The sequence below is a fragment of the Dromaius novaehollandiae genome, chromosome 22 (genome assembly GCF_036370855.1).
Source record: "Dromaius novaehollandiae isolate bDroNov1 chromosome 22, bDroNov1.hap1, whole genome shotgun sequence".
Classification (NCBI taxonomy): Eukaryota; Metazoa; Chordata; class Aves; order Casuariiformes; family Dromaiidae; genus Dromaius; species Dromaius novaehollandiae.
The window spans coordinates 8,240,957-8,259,742 of record NC_088119.1 but is presented as its reverse complement, the minus strand read 5'-3'; the positions used below and the strand labels follow the sequence as shown (position 1 = coordinate 8,259,742).

At 54.3% G+C, this 18,786-nt stretch overlaps 1 protein-coding gene across 5 annotated transcripts in view; it reads left to right on the top strand.

The window, feature by feature from the left end:
- Positions 1-17,841, top strand: part of MAPT (microtubule associated protein tau) — a 56,470-nt gene extending 38,629 nt beyond the window's left edge. For 2 of the 5 annotated variants that reach the window (XM_064524546.1, XM_064524543.1), the window contains 8 exons: positions 1,774-1,906; positions 2,512-2,562; positions 3,056-3,321; positions 7,004-7,096; positions 7,244-7,336; positions 11,224-11,305; positions 11,872-11,984; positions 14,787-17,841. In XM_064524546.1, the coding sequence (XP_064380616.1) occupies positions 1,774-1,906; positions 2,512-2,562; positions 3,056-3,321; positions 7,004-7,096; positions 7,244-7,336; positions 11,224-11,305; positions 11,872-11,984; positions 14,787-15,002 (1,047 nt within the window). In that variant the 3' untranslated portion in view covers positions 15,003-17,841. Of the gene's footprint in view, positions 1-291; positions 472-1,773; positions 1,907-2,511; positions 2,563-3,055; positions 3,322-7,003; positions 7,097-7,243; positions 7,337-11,223; positions 11,306-11,871; positions 11,985-14,090; positions 14,218-14,786 lie in introns of all 5 variants that reach the window. The other 3 variants (XM_064524542.1, XM_064524545.1, XM_064524544.1) reach the window with 3 other exon arrangements.
- Positions 17,842-18,786: the final 945 nt, after the last annotated feature.

Here is an 18,786-nt window from a genome sequence, read left to right as displayed (position 1 = left end):
TAAAATGTGCTACTGGTGTGGAGGGCAGTGGCAGAGGCAGGCGAAAAGGGGCTCAGGTGTTTCTGAACCCTGCGGGAGGTACAGAGCTATCCTGTACCTGCCGGTGCAGCCATGGGACCCTGGCAATGCCCCTGGCCTTTGCCTAGCTCTGTGCTGCAGTGAGGGGGCCATTCGAGCTGTCACCTCTCCTGCATTGTACCTTCTAATCTTATTTGATGTCTGTGATCCCCTTCTGCTTCCCTCCCATACTGATTTTTTTTGTTCCAATTTTATTTTGTTTCCATGTTTAAGAAATCCTCACCTTCCACTGCCAACCCCCCAGGCAATAGACCCTCCATCCCCCCCCAACGACACACCTCCTCTAGCACAACCCCTTTGAAAACACCCTTCAGCCCTGCTTCCACCTCTAAACGAGTCTCTTCTGTCACATCCCGACCCGCCAGTACCGGAATGCAAGAAACCAAAGCCAAGGTAAGGAAATGGGATGCGAAAGAGAGAAAGCTGCCTTGAAGAACAGCTCAAGGCATTCCCAGCAGGTCTGGCAATGTTTGGCTGGGCCAGGCTCTCCATGTCCCCTTTAGTCGAGAGGGCAGCATTTGCCTCTCCTGACACGAGGTATCTCCAGTGGCCATGGCTGGTCTCGGCTCCGGTTTTGGTGTTTGGAGCAGTTGGGTCATTCTCACCAGCACATAGACGCCTTGCTCTGCATTAAAGCAAAAAAACCTTCTCTCGTGTGCTCCAGGGTGTTATTTTGCCTCTCTGAAGCATTTCCAGGTCCCTTTGTGCTCTTTCGTGCTCTTCTTTGTTCTGCAGCTTTATGCTGTCTTTTATGGGTGCATTGGCATAGCTTTGGCTGTGAACAGCAGATGTATAGGAAGTGCGCTGGAGCCAGATCTGCCAGGTGCTATGCAGGGAATAGGAAATGCACACACATCTGTGGCTTATTCTGTAATGTAAGAAGTGGCTTGGAGTGTCTCTTCATGGTGTTTAGTCATACAAATACACCCGTAGTACAGGAGAGAGCAGAGATTGCAGGTCTCAAATAATAGGATGTGGTTGTACCGTGATAAGGATTGTGATGGCTCTGCTCTGGTTCCCTACTGTGTTGGGACTGGTCAGCTTTTGAGTTTTCACTTGCTTGCTTTTCATGAGTTTTCATACACAGACCAGCACTAGAAAGAGGACATGTTATTTTACAGATTTCTGGAGGCTTTTCTGCAGGATCAGAAGACAATAAATAGCGTATTCCTATTTACACGCTGTTCTAGATTTTTTGTGTGTTACGTTAGTGTATTAGAGGTGGGGACAAAGGAGATGTTTCTGTGTTTGGAGTTTGGCTCTGACCTCCTGAATGGAGCCTGTAGTGTGGAAACAGTGGCTGGATCTATTTATCTTCTGTAAAAAATTTTAGTGAAACATGGGAAACAAAATGCCAGAATTCAGGGAACAGGCAAAGGAGCTGAACTTGCTTTTTAACCAGATTTGAGTGTGCAACAAATAATATAGTTGAAGCTAGGAGCTTGCATGGGAAAACGACACAGCTGCTCTGCCAGCCCAGGAGTGACCATGCTGTGGTTGTGGCAGGCGCCGTTGGTGGGAGATGGGGTGTGGACGGGCACATCATGGGTGGCTGCATTTGAGGAAACACACAGAAGCTCCTGCGGGCCATCGAGGGAAGAAGCAGGGGATCTTGCTTGGATCTGATACATGAAGGGTGAGAGCCCATCTCTGAGCAGTTCCCGCCTTCATCGGCCTTTCTCCTTGCATCCGCAGGGCCCAGAGATGAGAGGTGGCACGAAGACAGGCACACCACGGTCTGCGGCGGGGCAGGCTCAGAGGAACTCGGCCAATGCCACACGCATCCCGGCAAAGACCCCCACGGCCCCCAAGACGCCTCCCAGCTCCGGTAGGTGATGGCGAGAACAGCGTGCAGCAGCCGTGGCGTCTCTCAGTCTCGAGGCTCTGCTTCGGTGGTGCTGAGTGGTGAAAAAGCTTGCCCTAGGCCAGGCTGAGCAGGGGCACAGCTGGGAGGGTACGGCAGGCCGAGTCTGCGTGCTGACCCGGAGCTGCTCAGCCGTGTCACGGGACTGGGAGTGCAGAGCTGGGGACTGTTTCTCCTGGGTGAGCATCGCTGGATGCTGCTTTGCCTGCTCCATTTGTATAGTTGCCAGGGTGTAGGAGAGGGCACTTGCTTTATCCCTTTGGGATTTCCTCCAATTTGGAAGATTTAGTCAACTGAGTTTTTTAAATCCATTTGTTCCTTTTCTCTTGATGATGTTTCAGAAAGATCAGGGGCAAGAGGATCAATTGTTCGATTGCAGGAATGGGGATTAGCCCATTATTCTCAAAGCATAAACCCCCAGAAAGCATCAGGCATTGTGAATTTCCATTAAAACAGTGCATTTCACTGAGTATATATATTTTTGGTACCTAACAGAGCTTCATAAAACCTTAAATCAATTAAATTTTCAGATTTATTATGTTTAAGCATCTTTTTCATTCGTTAAACAGGCAAAAAGGAGCAGAAAAAACCACCTCCTGCAGCAGCAAAGTCTGAGAAAGGTAAATATTTAAGGTTTTGTTTTCCAATTCTTTTTAGACTGGGGACAGTCCTAAGCTGCTCAGTAATTTGAGCTTTATTTGATTTCCTAAAATACCAGTTTTTGTAAAAATCTTTTGAAATTTCTTACAGAAAAGTGGTTTTGTTTGAGTATCTTTTGTTGTGCGTGCTAATGCCGCGCTGGGGTAGGGCATCTTCCTGATGATCCAGACGCTGAAGACGATCTTCCTGCTGGGATACAAAGAAACTGCTTTTAACCAGTTTTCGTTTCAAAAGGAGGTAGAAGAAAAGTGCAGTTTGCCAGCACACTGTCCCCAGGGTGGTGTCTGCAGTCATGGTGTTTTAGCCTCTCTATTCATTCCCCCTCGCTGATGGTCTGCTCTGGGAGCAGCGGGTGGGTCCTGGGAGCAGACAGATCAACCCCATGAAGTCAGGCAGTGAGTGGGGAAGGAGCTGCTTATCCTGTGCTTATCCCCGTGTGTCCGCAACCTTCAGGTGAGCAGCCAAAGTCTGGAGACAGAAGCGGTTACAGCAGTCCCGGCTCCCCGGGGACTCCAGGCAGCCGTTCCCGCACTCCTTCTCTGCCCACCCCGCCAGCCAGGGAGCCCAAGAAGGTAGCGGTGGTTCGTACACCGCCAAAATCTCCTGCCTCTGCCAAAAGCCGCATCCAGCCATCAGCTGCCCCCATGCCTGACCTGAAAAACGTCAAGTCCAAAATTGGCTCAACTGAAAACCTGAAGCACCAGCCCGGAGGTGGCAAGGTAAATGTGGACTCTGCTTTCCAGGGGCCTGCAGGGACAGTGGGTGCTTGGTGCTCTCCCCACAGCAGCAGCAGCCCAGCTGGGGACAGAGAGACAGCGGTGGCCAACTCTGGTTCAGCTGATCTCCATTTTGCTGCTGGTTTTGGAAATTTTGGGGCTGGTTGGGTTGGACGCTTGTCCTGAAATTGCTTGTCTGGCTTAGAAGGTGCGATACAGCTGTCCTGCAAAGAGGAGGCCAGGGTTGCAGAGCGCTCGTGTCGTGGCTTTCATGGGGCATTAGCTCAAAGCGTGCACTGCCTGGTGCGTGCTGCTGGGGAAGTGACATTCCCCTGCAGTGTCCAGTTAGGGAGAGCACGTAGTGACCTGCAGCCCTGAAGAGTCGCAGGATCAGGGTTGTGTTTCTGAATCCGGCTGCGTGGTGTGGAGCAGTCACTTCAGTGCTGCCTCCATTTCTTCACTAGAGAGCAGACAGGATGGTCTCCTCCCCACGGGAGTCCCAGGCTCGGCACTCGGGATAGCTGAATCACACCTAGGAGACCTGCAGGCCTCTGGCAGCTCCCCCAAGGGTAAGGAGCTTTGGGCTTGCTGGGTTTCCCCAAAAATACAGCCTGCACTGAGACCAAAACCCCTTCAGTCCGAGAGGATTCCTGCTTGGTTCCTCTTCTCCTGGTGCCAGCCTGGCCTCTGAGGGTGATCCCAGCCCTGCTGCCACCACGTGCATGGCTGGGATTGAACTCGGCTTCAGGTCTGATGAGGGACACAGTGCAGACCCTCGGCAGTTTTTCAAAGCACTGGGATTTGAGCTCCAGGTCTGTCAGCCAGGTTTTGGGTTGCATTCTGCATTCAGGAACTTCCCCTATATTGCAACGTGATAGAAAGTGTGGCATGTCCAGGACTAGTGGCACTGTTGTCCTTTCAACCACCACCACTGGTTTTCATTCCTGAGGAGGCTGTTTTATGAGCAGGAAAGTGAATTCTGTGCTCCAGGTCCTGGGGAATGAGGGTTTTGTGTTAAAGAGAGAGCAGCTGAAGTCTGAAGTTTTGTAATCCCAGGGGAGAAGGGATTTGCAAAGCTGTGGGTGACAAGAGACTTAGCGCTGGGTAAGGGAGTGGTGTGAACGAAGGCATCTGTGCAGCCCCCAAGGGCAGCATTGTGTGGTTACGCAGCTCCAGTTGTGGTGTTGCCTGGTCGGTGTTGTCTGGACACCTCTGCATTGCTGTTGTGCTGTGTGGACCTGTCCTTTTATAAAATCCTCCTTGCTGCATGGTTGGAGACGTGTCTCTGGTGAAGTGCCTGATTGCTCTGACTGGTGAAGGCCAGGTGGCTCTTACAGAGATGTTAAGTGACAGGATTGCACATCTCATGGCCAGTGGCAGTCAGGAGTCCCTGTGTGCTTGTGCTTGCCTGTCCCAGGAGGGCATCGCTGGCTTGCAGACCTTGCTCTGCAGCTGCTAATGCCGCAGAGGTGCGGTGAATCTCCTCTGAAAGCGGTGCATGCCATTTTATGTGACTAGGTAACTCGGTGGCTCTGAGTATGAGGCTTTGGCATGGGGGAGGCTTTGAGATGGCTTCTGTTCACCATCTTGAATACCAATGTGCTTTTCCATTTCTTTATGTGCACTTTTTGCTGAGGCTGGTGATATACAGGGCAACGAACATTTTGCCTTGTACCACAACCCAGGGGTGGCTCTGAAGTCTGGGCAGGGCTGCTCTGTCCCTTGGCTGTGCAGAGTGGTGGGTGTCCTTCCAGCCGTCTGTGTCCTGGGGCATTGGCCCTCCTGCCTGCCCATCAAAACACTGCTGTTCAAGGATTTTAGAAGGAACCCTTCCATTTACTGTAAATCGGTTAAACTTGTTTGCTCATTCTTTTTAATCCAGCTTTTATGAGCTTTTTTCTCCACCAGCTTCTCTCTCCGTCAACATATTGTTTATTGTTGTCACTGAAAGAGTAAGAACAGCTGAATTTGGGACAATTCATTGCTCTTTGCAGGGCAGAACGGCTGGATGCTCTGCTGGGGATTTTGTAGGGCACGAGGCTGCTCTTAGTGAATGGGGGCAGCGGGAGCGGAAGGGGCTGATCACAGAGGTTTGATTTCAGGGTCACTGGAGGATGGGGCTGGACCCTGCTCTCTCCGCCCAGATTTCAGACCCCAGCCTCAGGAAGAGAAGGTACATAGGGCACATGAGCCAGGAGGTAGCCAGGCCACATCTCTTCCGATTTCTCCACATTGTCTGAATGTTTTAGCTATTGCTGAATGACTAATAGTGCTCTCGAAAAGCCTGGGCTAGCTGAGCTGTGTCCTGATTTGCAGGATTAGTTGATCAGAGATTGAAAAATGACATTGGAAGCATGTGTCAGCCTTTGCGCTTCTGATGCTAAAGAACCAGGGTGAAGCGAGGAGCCCTCCTTGCAGCAGCAGCAGGCCAGCGACGCTGCTGACACGGAGCAAGGCTGCCTGCCCAGCCGCCTTCGGGGACGTTGTCATCCGGGGACTGCACGTGCAGTGCGATGTGATGCTACTCTCTTGCAGGATGCTGTGTCTCTTTCCCTCTCATGAGGGTTATGCTTCAGACAAGCTTTCTCTTAAGGGAGCACAGGTCTTGCGTGCATGCTGGTTTTTACCTCCATTTGCCTCTGGTTTATACTTGCATAGGTCTTAAAGCCAATCCAGTCCACGTAGGGGAAAGAACAGGGATTATATTCATCTATGGCACCTCTTGTTTGGGATAGCTGCTCCCACACATGGGGTCACTGCAGTGTAAAACCCAGAACTGCAAAGCAAAACCTAAATGGAAATAGCTTCATTAGTACAAAAATCTGTGTCTGGGGAGGGGGTGGGCAGGCCCCGGGGCTGGAGAGTGAGGTTAGCGTGGTACCTGTGGGCACGTGTTTCCAGCATTGTACCAAGCCCTTTCCAGCCTCTCTCCCACCCAAGGCAGAGCTGGGAATATGTCGTAGAGCAGCCGCATTTGGGGTTTGGTCTGTGCTGCCCCTTTCATCTCATCTGTGTGGGACTTCAGAAAACTGCAGGCATGGGACCTGGTAGCATTTGCTTTTCCACTTTGTAACTGTAGAGGGAGTTTGAGCCCTGCACGATGCAGAGCTCAGGCATCCTCCCTCAGACCAAGCTGGACATGCAAGTCCTCTCTTGTCTGCTGCCCGGGCCAGCTACACCTGTTTGCTGTTTCTCAGCTCGCTCGAGCTGCTGAAAAGTGAGGCTGCAGTATTTCCCTCCCAGAGAGGGGGCAGGCCGCCCTGCGCAGGGCACGGGGCTCGGTGGGCGTTTTTCTCTCAGCACCGTCCTTCCTCCCAGTCCACCAGTGCAACTCTGCAGAACTTGAGTCTCAGAGCGCTGGTGCCTTCCAGCCCACTTGTTGCCCAGCACGTTCCTCTTTTTGTGCAGCAAAAGAAAACGTGGGTGGCTGGCTTTTCAGCTGGTGTTCCTGGCTTGGAAATCAGGGCTGCCTGCCTGGAACCAGCCATATGCATCCAACCTCTAGCTATAACCTGCCCACTTCTGTCTTCAGTTTCCAACCCATGAATAGACAAATCCACGCAGCAAGTGAGAGATTATCCTTTGCCCTTGGCATTGGAAGGCAGTTCCTGGTTTTAGTTATATAACACATGGTCTAGCTGCGGACGGTCATGTTGTTTCTCACACTCTTTTCTGGCTACCAAAGGTGCAGATTGTTAATAAGAAGCTGGACTTTAGCAGCGTTCAATCCAAGTGTGGCTCAAAGGATAATATCAAACACATCCCGGGAGGAGGCAGTGTGAGTACCTTCACACTTTCAATGCACTATAATAGTTCTTATTATAAGTGGCATGTTGTATACACTAAACCGCCAATGCTATCTGCAGCGACCCTGCCGTCAGATAGCTATTGGTGACGTGCAATGACTCTTTTCTGGCTACCAAAGGTGCAGATTGTTAATAAGAAGTTGGACTTTAGCAGCGTTCAATCCAGGTGTGGCTCAAAGGATAATATCAAACACATCCCGGGAGGAGGCAGTGTGAGTACCTTCACACTTTCAATGCACTGTAATAGTTATCATGAGTGGCATGTTGTATACACTAAACCGCCAATGCTATCTGCAGCGACCCTGCCGACAGATAGCTATTGGTGATGTGCTGTCATTTAACCCCGTTAACCCAGAAGACATGGTTAGATGAACCCTAACAAGTCCTGTACATGTCTTACATGGACAGAACTAACTGCTCCCCCGTAGAAACCATGTCTGTAACAAAACATCCCGTTAACCCGAAGGTTTAACGCTACCTGGAAGGCACAATGCCTCATTGTCTGCAGGGTGGATTGCCTCTAGCAGATAGTGACGTAGTTGCTGATGCTGTAGATGGATAGATTTATAAGCAAATGCAGGCCTTGTTGCTTTATGTACTGCTGAACTGCACGTGACACTGCACAAGCCGTGAAAGCCCAGGTTCCTGCCTATTCCATCAGGCAAGTATGATCAGTGTAAATAACAGGCTTCTCCTTGCTAATGAATATGTCCAGTGTGTGTTAGGCAGTGCCCATGGAGGCTGAGCCTAAAGTAATATTGAGTTAATTGATTTGAACACAGGCATTTGCAGCCATTCCCAGATGAATAGTCAGACTAAGCTCTCAGTTACTGTGCCAGAAACCTGGAGAAACTCCACAGAGATTGGTGAACTTACACCAGTCTCTCTGGGGGCAGAGTTTAGTCCAGGAAAGATGATGGACTAAGGCAAGAGCGTCACCGAGACCCCAAACAGCGCGACCGAGTAACAGGGCCTGTGGTTGTCCAGTCTGCGGCCATCTGAGGAAGCTGTCTGGTGCCCCTCAGATGTTCCCAGTGGATTTTCTTTGTGCTGTTTTTGATCTCTGTGGATGCCCTCTCTGAGAAACTGAGCACTGCAGAGGGCCTGGCATGTAAGCATTGGGGCATAACTGGGTTTGCAGCGTCCATCTTACATTTGATGCCATTTTGCATTCACTTATGGGCCTGAGGAGCTGCTTTGCAGAGGTCTCGGCCTCCGTGGAGCAAGTTCCCTACTGGGTTTGCTGTTTCTTACCCCAGGGTCCTGCACTGCTTCTGGCTGGACTGCCTGGTGCGTGGTGGGTCCCACCACTTGCTACGCCAGGGTTAGCATTCCTCACACGTCATCTGTGTCGTGGCTGGTAACTAGCTTCAGCACAGGACGGTGAGCTCATCCCTTTCTCCCCGGGAGCTCACACTATGGGCAAGCATTCGCAGCTGCAGGGGCTGCAGTGGGTTAAAAATTATCTGGGTTTTTGGCTGGAGGTTGTCATCCCTCCGCAGGCTCTCCTAGCGAAACAAATCCTGTGATCGCTGCCTGGCTGCTTTGGCGCAGAGAGCAGCACTTAGTTCGGGGTGCGGGCGCTCGGAGCAAAGCTGTGTGTCGACGTGGCTGGAGCACGGCCCCCCGGGCTGTCCCGGTGGCAGAGCTGTGCTTCGGGGCTTCTCAGGTAGAGGAGCAACAACAAACCACTGGGGTTTGATGGCAGTCGTGTCTTAATCCTCTGTGACCGTTTCAGCAGTGAGTGCCTGCCCAGTCATTGCTGCTTCTGGGGAAATGAACTGTTGCTACAGTAACCTGGGGTTGTTTTTTTGTGTGTGTGTGTATATATATATATATTTTTTATGCTAGTGGATGCTTTGTCAAGGAGATGTATTAGACAAAAGTTGACCTAAATATTGCTGATGCTAAGAGATAGGATCCCCAGGTCTCTGGCACTAATTTCCCAGGCAAACAACTCTGTGCCCCTTTTCCTTCCTTGCTAAAATAGAGAGGAACCCTCTCCACTCCCCAGCAGGATGGCAAGAGTTAACTGAGTCCTAGCTGGAAAAAAAAAAATGGAAGGAGAGCAGAGAGTGTAACTGCTGATTGTTTGCTCTGGAAATGGGAGGCCCTTCAGGTCCCAGATCCTAGCAGTGCCCAAATCACTTGTAGCCTTCTGGGATCACGGTTGGGATTAGGATTTGCTGGACGCTGCAGGGCACCAGCGAGCTCTGTCCTTCTGGGATTCGCTGCCTGCCTTCCGGCTGAGTTCAGCTCTCCTGCTGCCCAGTACGTTAAATGTGCAATCTTTCCCCCACCCTGTCTTCATGTCTGTCTCTGCAATGTGCTGCCAGATTCTAGGGTTGCTTTTGTCCCCTCTCTGTCTTCACTCTGTCGAATGTGTCCTTTGGTGTGCATGAGTGTCAGAGCCAGGGCAGGCCGGCGTGCACGGTGCTCTGTCCTCATGCTGATGGGACAGTGACACTGAGCCTGTGTCGCTGCAGGAGACAGGCCCAGGAGCTGGCAGGGTCACACTGGCGGGAACCAAAGATTTTGCACGTGGTCTGGTGCCTGCCCACGTGCCAGGGATGTGATGTGCCATTACGTCCCCCCACCCGCTTTTCCTTGCTGCGTGCCACTGGTGGAGGGGGGGAGGTTTCTCACTGGTGTGCACATCCACTGTTCAACGTCCGGCTGTGAGGCCGATGCGCCTCCCTGCGACTGCTCGGGCTGCTGGACTGGGGGCCAACGCGAAAAGCGAAGGACGCACCTTCATCTCAGGGCTCTGAATCACGACAGGGCCCTCGGGTGCGACGGAGAGCAGCGGCTACGGCAAATCCTTTGAGCTAGCTTTCAGCCGCGCTGGTCTGGGGGCTGCCTGGCTGCTTGGAGGAGCTGCCTCCTCCGCAGAGGGTCCCTTAGTGCTGGCACATCCTTTCCAAGCTTCGGCAGAGCAGCACACCAGCCTTGGCGCTTGGTGAAAATGCAGAGCGCGGTATACACTGCCCACGAAATCCTTGTTACTGAGAGCCAGGCGCTTCCCAGTGAGTAGGAACTGACTTCAAGGCATCGACAGTCTGATTCCTCCTGCACAGGCCTGCTAACCTACAGCACTAGCTGATTCGGGTATGAGTCCAAAACTGGGGTCCAAGGTAACTTTTGGGGATACGGGGATGTTTTTCTCCCCCCCCCTTGTTTCCCGCTCCTGATGTTGCCAGTGTGTATGTGCTGTGGTTTGCAGTCCCTGGCACGCCTGACGCTCCCAGACCGCTCCAGTTGTTGGTGTTTTCCAGTGTGATGTTTAACTGCTAACGTAACCACTAAATAGCTCCACGTTAACCGTTCCTCGTGTGTATGTGTCTCGTGTAACCCGGTTCTTGGTGCGCGAGAGGCCGCCGCCTGCCCGGCCCCGTGCCCAGACACGCTGCAGCACCATGGCAGGTCTTTGAATTTGGTGGTTTAAGTGGAATTGCTGGAGCCCTTATTCAGAGACGTGCTGTGTAAAACAAATGAAAAAAGTACTATTGTGGTTCAGTATGTTATAATTGCCATTTTAATTTATATTATGTGAACTCCTGCCAGATATTTAGACTTTGCTTTTGCCTTTTTTTTTTTTTTTTTTTTAACCCTTATTTCCATTACAGCATTTTTCAGAAATGCATATTTTGGTCACTCTTTTAAATTTCTGTGCACATTGATCATTTCTGTTCTTTCAGTTTTTGTGGACATAAGCTTTATGTTTTACACCAGAAAAGGTATTTATTTTTTACGTTTTCTCTCTGGTATATCTCCTCCTTTTGGATGATGTGTATGCAAATCTTAATTAATTACCACTCCACTTTCTCTCTCACTTAAGCACTTTAAAATTGCCTCTACTCCCCCCCTCTGTGGAGAGGTGATCTTATGCATGCTGACATGTTAGAGAGGCTACTGCACACGGGCATTAATGATCTCCCATTTCTGATGACAGTTTCTTTTGTATTATTAATCTTACTGGGGTATAAGCTGTCCTTTCCCTCGAATCCAGATCAGGTGCCGGTGTGTGTTGTGCCTCCCCCTCCCCAGGTCGCCCGCGGTGGTAACAAGCTCATTGCCTTCTCCTTTCTCGCACGGACAGGTGCAAATCGTTTATAAGCCGGTCGACCTGAGCCACGTGACGTCCAAATGTGGTTCCCTGGGCAACATCCATCACAAACCAGGTACCGTTCCACTCTGCAGCATCCGGCGGCACCAGGCACTGGTCTGTGGCACTCGCCGCCTGTGTCTCAGAGACAGGGTTGGGGTTGTGCAGGGAGCAAGGGGAGATGCTTGGGACAGTGACCAGAGCATCAGAGTGAGCCCTGGGGAGCTGGATGTTGTTCCCAGCTCTGTCACTGCATGGCCGTCTCCTTTCCCATTTCCTTGACCGCTTGGGTTAGAGGAGAGATTTGGTCTGGTCCACAGCACTCCCATCTGGGCCAGCACATTGCGGTAAATGGGAAGTATTTAGGAGTATGTGTGAGGAACTGCTGATGTTCGGGAGGATACTGCACTGTATCCTTTGGAAAGTCTCTGTACTCTAGTTCCCAGCTGCCCTGGCTCCTGTGTTCCCCAGATCACCAAGGGCTCCCTCTCTTGCTGCTGCTTTCCTGGTGCTGACCCTCTACTCAACGTCAGCAGCGCCTCAGTTGAGCAGCCTTGGAGCGCCGGATCGGACTCGAGCGCTTCCTCTCCAGCCTGCTCCCGCTGGGGCAGGAGCTAACCCCGTGGTGCTCTTCTCTTCCAGGCGGTGGCCAGGTGGAGGTGAAATCTGAGAAACTGGACTTCAAAGATAAGGTGCAATCAAAAATTGGGTCGTTAGATAACATCAGCCACGTCCCTGGAGGAGGAAATAAAAAGGTAAAGGGGCACTCAGTCTGGAGCAGGTGTGCTGGTCCTCTGCGAGTGTCCATCTGCCCTGCGAGCGGGCGTGCAAGCAAAGAGTGATTGATAGCTGGACACAGAGACAGTCCTGCACATCAGGCTCATCTCTAGCTCACACGTCCTCTCCTCTCTGCTTATCAGGCAGCTCTTCCTCCCCAGTCCTTGAAACAATTTGCTGCCCACGTGCTAGTGAGGGGCAGCCTGTGTGCACTCGTCCTTCAGAGGACAGAAAGTGTCCTGTCCTGGTGCCCGCTGTGCGCCCTGCCTAAGCATGGGCTGCTCAGCCTCTGCCCGAAGAGTCGGTTCATCTTCCTGCCGGTGACTTGTGGCAGGTGGTGAGGGCTCCCGAGCCATGTTTGCCCACCAAGAGGACATTTGCTGGAGCGCAGCTGTGGCAGAGCTGCAAGGCTTGCAGTCTCCGTCCTCTTCCTGGCCCATGGCCATCTGAATGAGTGTGAATGTAAGTGATATCCTCCCCTTTGGTTTCCTGCTCTTTCTGCTGTTCTCTGAATTTTGTGCAGAAACAGGTTTGTGTCCCCAGCCTTTCATTATAAGGGATGCTGCTCTCTGCCTCTGTTTTGCATTGCACACGGCCACTTACCCCCAACAGTGTGGCACAAAGCTAGCAGCTCAGGGCACCGCGTAGGCATTGGTTCCCCAGTGAAAGTGGAGCATTAAAGGCTTAGCTTTATTTAGAAAAGGTGACTTTGCAGTGGGCTGTCATTTCAGAAGAAAGGTGATCTCTTCTTACTTCCAGTCTCAGTTTCCCAGCTGAGACTGGCTGAGGGCTCTGTGCAGGGAGTACATGTTTGGGGAATTTAAACTGAAAGACGAAAGCCAGTTGGGCAAGGTGAAATCCTGAACTTGGGGTGAGCCACTCCTGCGGAGGCTTCGATGCTGTCTTCACAGTAAGTCTCAGTCAAGTAAAACACCTCTACAACCTTGTTTTAAGGACAGCAGAGCACCTTGCAGGCAGGAGAGATCTGGTAAGCGCAGTGTTGAGACTCCAGCCTGATGACATCCATGGTTGGATTACACCAGGGAGAGGTGGCTTTTATCTTGCTCGTTTTTCCAACACCTTTTTATCCATGGGAGGGGAAAGTTCTGTTTCGGCTCCTGTATTTCAGCACTTTGTTCTTGGCTGCGTTTTCTTTTTGCGCCTCCCAGCTCTTCACCTCCCAGCAAGCGTGCTGGTCTCTGACCGAGGGACCGCTTGACTTCCTTACCCTTCTCTCACTGCTGCTACGCATCAGACTGCCCTGTGCTTCCACTGAGCCCATTTTCAGCATTTTGATGATGATTTCATATCCTGGCACATTCACTGGGCCATAGTTTGAAGAACTTGCCCTTTGGAGGGCGGATTTATTTGCAAGGCTATGAGCTGACAGCAGTATCACCTGCCTCAGCCTTCCCCTGTGGCTGTTGCTTGTAGCCTGCCTAAATCCACACCTGAAGGATGTTATCAACCTAACTTGAGTTCAGGTGCTGCCTCAATTGCTTCCCTTGTCCAGCTTGTTCCCATTTGCACATTAGTCCCAGGGACCTTCCTCAGGCATCTCTGCTCCAAGGTGGGATGCTCTGTCTGCAGGGAGGGGACACTTGTGCCCCACCAGCCATCTGTGTAGTGCAGCCGCTGCAGGCTGCCCCTTCCCCAGCCTTTCCCGCATCCCCGGTCCCCTCCTTGCTCTGTGAGGCGGAAGGATTTGGGTTTTGGCACACAGTGACTCAGGTTCCAGCTCTGCTGCCCCCGAGCGCTGGCCGCAGCCCTCCCAGGGGGACGCCTGGTAGCTGGGCTGGCTCGTGCCCAGCTCGGGCGCTGGGAGCCGGAGGGCTCCAAGTACCTGTGCTGGCAGCGCCTGCTCTCCTTTGCTGCACAGGGGAAGCCTTCCTCCCCCTCTCCAAAGGCAGTCTTCTCCCTGTGAATCAGTGAATGGCCCTGTTTTTCAGATCTTTTTCTCCCCAATTTTCTTTTTCTTTTCTTTTTTTTCTCCTCCTCTTCTGGTTGACGGTTATTGGATCTGTTTTTTGTTGCTGATGCGTTTTTTGCACCCCACCGCCCTGGGTGGGTTTCTTCACCTGTAGAGAGAGAAAGGCAAGGAAGACAAGACCCGAGCCCAGACCCCCGCTGGGCTCCAGTCCCTGGTACTGGAGCCACCCAGCCCCGCGGAGAGCCAGCTCCCAGCCTTGCACTCGGCTGGGGAGGGCACCAGTAAGTAGCAAACCCGATACACTTCTCCTCCCCTCCCTGGCCCTCGTGCTCGCCAGGAGAGAGGGATTTGGCTAATGGGAGCAGCATGGTGTTACCAGCTGGGCTGTTGGCGTAAGTGGCAGCCTGAATGAGGCGGATGGGGAATTTCCCCTGTAAATCTCTGCCTGGGAAGAGGAAGCAGCCCCGGGTTGGGCTATCAGCCTTGCACCTGGGACTGACTGCCGTGCCAGCCCCGGGCACTTGGGAAGGTTTTGATGGCATCCTGAGAGGCCCTGATCCTGCCCTCCCCTCCGGCTGCGCCTGTTCCCTCTGTGGGCTGCTGGAAGGGACGTGCCTGAGGACTGGGGGGTGTCAGGATCAGGCCAGCACGGCCCGCGGCAGCCTGGCTTCTCCCGCCAGCCCCTGGGGAGGAGGGCCGTACCCTGCGCCTCGGTCGGGTCTCGTGTGCCTCTTCACCGCTTTCCTCCCAGCTGCACGGCAGCAGCGACCGAGCGGATGGTTCGCAGGTAAAACACCCTCTCTGGACAGCCTCCCCCCTCCTCGCTCACCGGCCTTTGCTCTCGTTGCAGATCGAGACTCATAAGCTGACCTTCCGCGAGAACGCCAAAGCCAAGACTGACCACGGCGCCGAAATCGTCTACAAGTCCCCCACCATCTCCGGAGATGCCTCCCCGCGCCGCCTTAGCAACGTCTCCTCCACCGGCAGCATCAACATGGTGGACTCCCCCCAGCTTGCCACGCTAGCCGACGAAGTGTCTGCTTCGCTGGCCAAGCAGGGCTTGTGATCGGGGCGTTGCGAGCGGAGAAGAGAGAAGACAAGGAAAGAAACAAAAGAAACATAATAATCTGGCCTTCTTCCTCTGTTCCTTTTACAGCTGCTTCCCCGTCCCCTAACTGGTTAATGATTTAACCTGCTTTTACTGTTCATTCAGCTCTAGCTCCAGGACTTCAAAATCAATGACACGATGAGGTACAAAACCTCCTCTCCCCCTGCTCCTCGGAGCCCATGCCCGGCCCCTGCTCCCTCCCCTCGTCCCCCCGCTGTCCCGGCCCTGCCCGGAGTGTGTGCAGGGATGCTCCCATCCCAGGGAAAACACCCCCCCCACACCCAAGCTCCGTGCAGTGGGAGGGCATGAGGGGGCAGGGGATGCGACAGCCCCGGAGCTGCAGTGCTGGGACCTTCCCACGCTCGTTAGCCTAACGATGCCGGGGCCGGAGGGCTGGCGCTGCATCAGGGCCGGCAGCGGGTGCTGCAGCCGGGACGGCTGGGAGGTGCCCTCCCCTTAGGCATTAAGTTTGCCTGCCGATTTGGAAGAAACGTTTTGGTTTTACCTCCCAAAGCCGAGATGTGTATGAAGATAACTGCCAGGTACCCCCCCCGCCCCGCTCTCAGCTCCGCAGCTGGAGTACTGGCGACGCTGGGGGCAGCCCGTCAGGAAGGGGCCCCGTTCGGCCTGTCCCCTCCCCGTGGCTGTGCTGGAACCGCTGAGTGGATGAGTAGAGGCTTTTCCCCCTCCCTTTGGCAGCCCCTCGTGTCGTAGAGTAGATGTGTCTGTATATGCTTGGACCGTGCCAGGGTGATTGTTTCCATAAATGAGCATGTGTTTAAAAAAAAAAAAAAAAGAAAATGCTGTAAGTAGTTTTGAGCCGCCCCGTGCGCTCCCCGCGCTGGCTCTGCCGCACCCCGGGCGAGGCGGGCAGGAGGCGAAGCTTTGCTAAGCTCCAGGTTGTGCCCAGACCCGGCACTGCCGGAGCAGCCCGGCACCGCATGTCTGCCGGGACGTGGGGATGGGAGCAGCGCGGGGTGGGCACGCTGTGGCGGGGGGCACTGGGGAAGGGGGGGGGGCCTCACAGCTGAGAGGTGCCCCCCCGGATTTGGGTGCAGCATGTAACACTTTGGGTTGTGGGGGCTTTTTTTTTTTTGGTTTTTGTTCCCCCTCCCCAGGCAAGGACAGCTAAGAGGCTGCAGAGGCGGCTGCTCCCCGGCCCTGCCGGTCTCACGCGTTTGGCAGCGGTAGCAGGCAGCGAGGGGAAGGCGCGAGGGAGGCTGTAGCTCTTGGCCGGTGGCGGCTCCCCCAGGCCTTTCCCCGAGCGCTGCTGCACGGGGGGGGGGCCCGGCCGTGGCGGAGGGCTCAGGCAGGGCTGGCGGCGGCTCCGTGGCCCCGACCCTCGCCGGGTGCTCGCCTGGTTTGCGCTGGCAGTGCGTTTCCCCCCCCCCCGGCAGCGCTGCCTGCCCCCCGCACCAAACGGGAGCCCCGCTGTGTCCTTCCTTCCCTTTGCTGCTTTTGTTCATGTGGCAACTTAGGGAGCACGAGGGGGGGGGCCAGGTCTGCGCGGCACCCCAGGTTCCCCCCCCCCTTCCTTCGACAACCAAAGAGGCTGAGACGTGGCGGGTCAGCTCGGTGCCCAGCCTCCCCCCCGCCTCCCAGGAGAGGCTGGCTGGGCAGAGGGGACACGTCGGGGGGCAGGAATGGGGCGTGCGGGCGGCCGGCCCAGCTTGGCCACAGGCGGTGCCCCCACAGGGCCGTGCTGCGAGGAGAGCTGCGCTTTCCTGCCATGGGGATAACGGTGAAAAGCTGCCCTGAGGGGGCTGCGGGAGGAAACAGCTGCGGGGCGAGCGGCACGGGGACCGGTTGGGTCCGGGACAGGGGACGGCGGCTTTGGGGGGGGGGGGGGTCCAGCCCCTCTCTCTGCAGCCCCAGGCATTGCTTTACTGCCGGGGAGCGGCTGGTCCAGCACCACTGCGAGTCAAACAGCCCCCGTTCAGCACCTCACTAGCTCCATTTAAATTGACTCGATGATTGTAAGATTCTGTATTTTCAGTCCGTGACGATCTCTGTAGTGGTGTAGGATGTAGGAGCCGCTGCGATGTTTTTGTCCTATATAAACTAAGCAAGTGGGAGAACCCCAAAACACCACTTACCCCATTTAACCCTTTCCAGCTGCTGCTGCCGGGCAGGACAGGTCAGCTCATAGCCAACTTGGCCGAGTCCTGGACCTGCCCGGTCCCTGCCGGGCTCCTCCGCGCAGTTCCTGGGGACACCAGCGCCCTGGGCCAGGAGTCATCTTTATCGCGCAGCGAGCTCCAACAAACGGCCCCCATCCCGCTGCCAGCGTCCGCCGCTGCACACACGTCCCCTCCTGTCGCCCTCCCCACCACCATCCTCGCCCCACGCGGGGCTGCGGCGAAGGTCAGGACAGACCTCTGCTCCGCGGCGGCTCCTGCCGACCCCTTCCAGCGGCCCCAGCCCAGCCCCGAGCCCCCTTCAGACCCAGGCCCGGGGCGCAGCACTGCCAGCCGGCCCCGCTGACCCAGGGCTCCTCCTTGCCTCCACACACATCTTGGTCTGGAAAGGGTTAAAACTGGCACTGATTCCAAACCATGTTTCTGAACTCAAAAAAACCCGCATGTTAAACGCAGGTCGGGTGTCAGGCTAACACTGGTGGCTGCAGTCCCGTATTCCCGTCAGTGCGCTGGGGAGGGGAGGGCAGGTTTGATCTCAGTATATCATCCTAGCTTAGCTTCCTGTCTGTGAATGTCCATAGTGTATTGTGCGTTTTAACAACTGGTTTACACTGTTGCCGTAAAAGTGAATTTGGAAATAAAGTCATTACTACAATAAACGCTGCCTCTTTTGCATGAGGAAGGGAAGCATGGAAACGTCTGGGGGGTGGGGGTGACAAGGAGACATGCGCCTGAAACACGCACATGCGTGTTTTCACTCAGATTTGGTTTTTAACCCATCTTGGAGTGCTGCTGAAGACCGGAGCCTAAGCGCATTTTTGTCCCTAGCCCAGCGCACTGAGGTGCTCGCCAAACCTCACCTTGGGATGGCAGCGGCTGCTGCTGCAGTCCTCGCCGCTTGCTCCTTCAAAGGGGGCACATGGCCACGGGCAACCCCCTTCGCTGCTGGCCTGGGGCTGTGTGGGAACCTGGGCAGGCAAGGGGACAGCTGCTAGCGTGCTAAAGGGAAAGGGACATCTATTAGAAAGCGGTTTTATACTGACCTCACCCCAGCTGAGGTGCTACAGCTCAATGTGCTGCAGTGTGGGGAGGCCACAGGGCTTCCTGCAGCGCTCGAGTGTGGGCAGCAAAGACACACGTCTGGCAAACGCAGGACATCAGGTTTCTGCTAGAGAAGAGGCGGTTAGTCTGCACCGGACAAATGAACAGTAAATAAGGCATTTTCTTTGTTTTCTTTTCTTTTCTTTTTTTTTTTTTTTTGGGTGAGCCAAAACCCCTCAGCACAGTCTTGGGTTAAGCTTCCAGCCTCTGTGGAGCTGAAGTCTCACCTAACTGCCCTCAGCTGCCCCCCGAGTCCTGTGTGAAGGTTAATCTCACAGGGGAAACACTGTCACTGCCTTACCAGGACCACACGCTTGTTGCATGTCAAACGTACAACCCCAGTCCTGCAACAGCCGGACACACTGAGCGCTGCCCCCTCGGTCCCCGCGCCGCTGCCGGTCCCTGCAGCCCTCCTGCCCCAGCGCAGGAAGGAGCAAGGCTCGACCCGTCGGGGGCTGAGAGGCCGAGCAGAGCAAAGGCCCTGGAGCCAGGAAGCCCAAGTT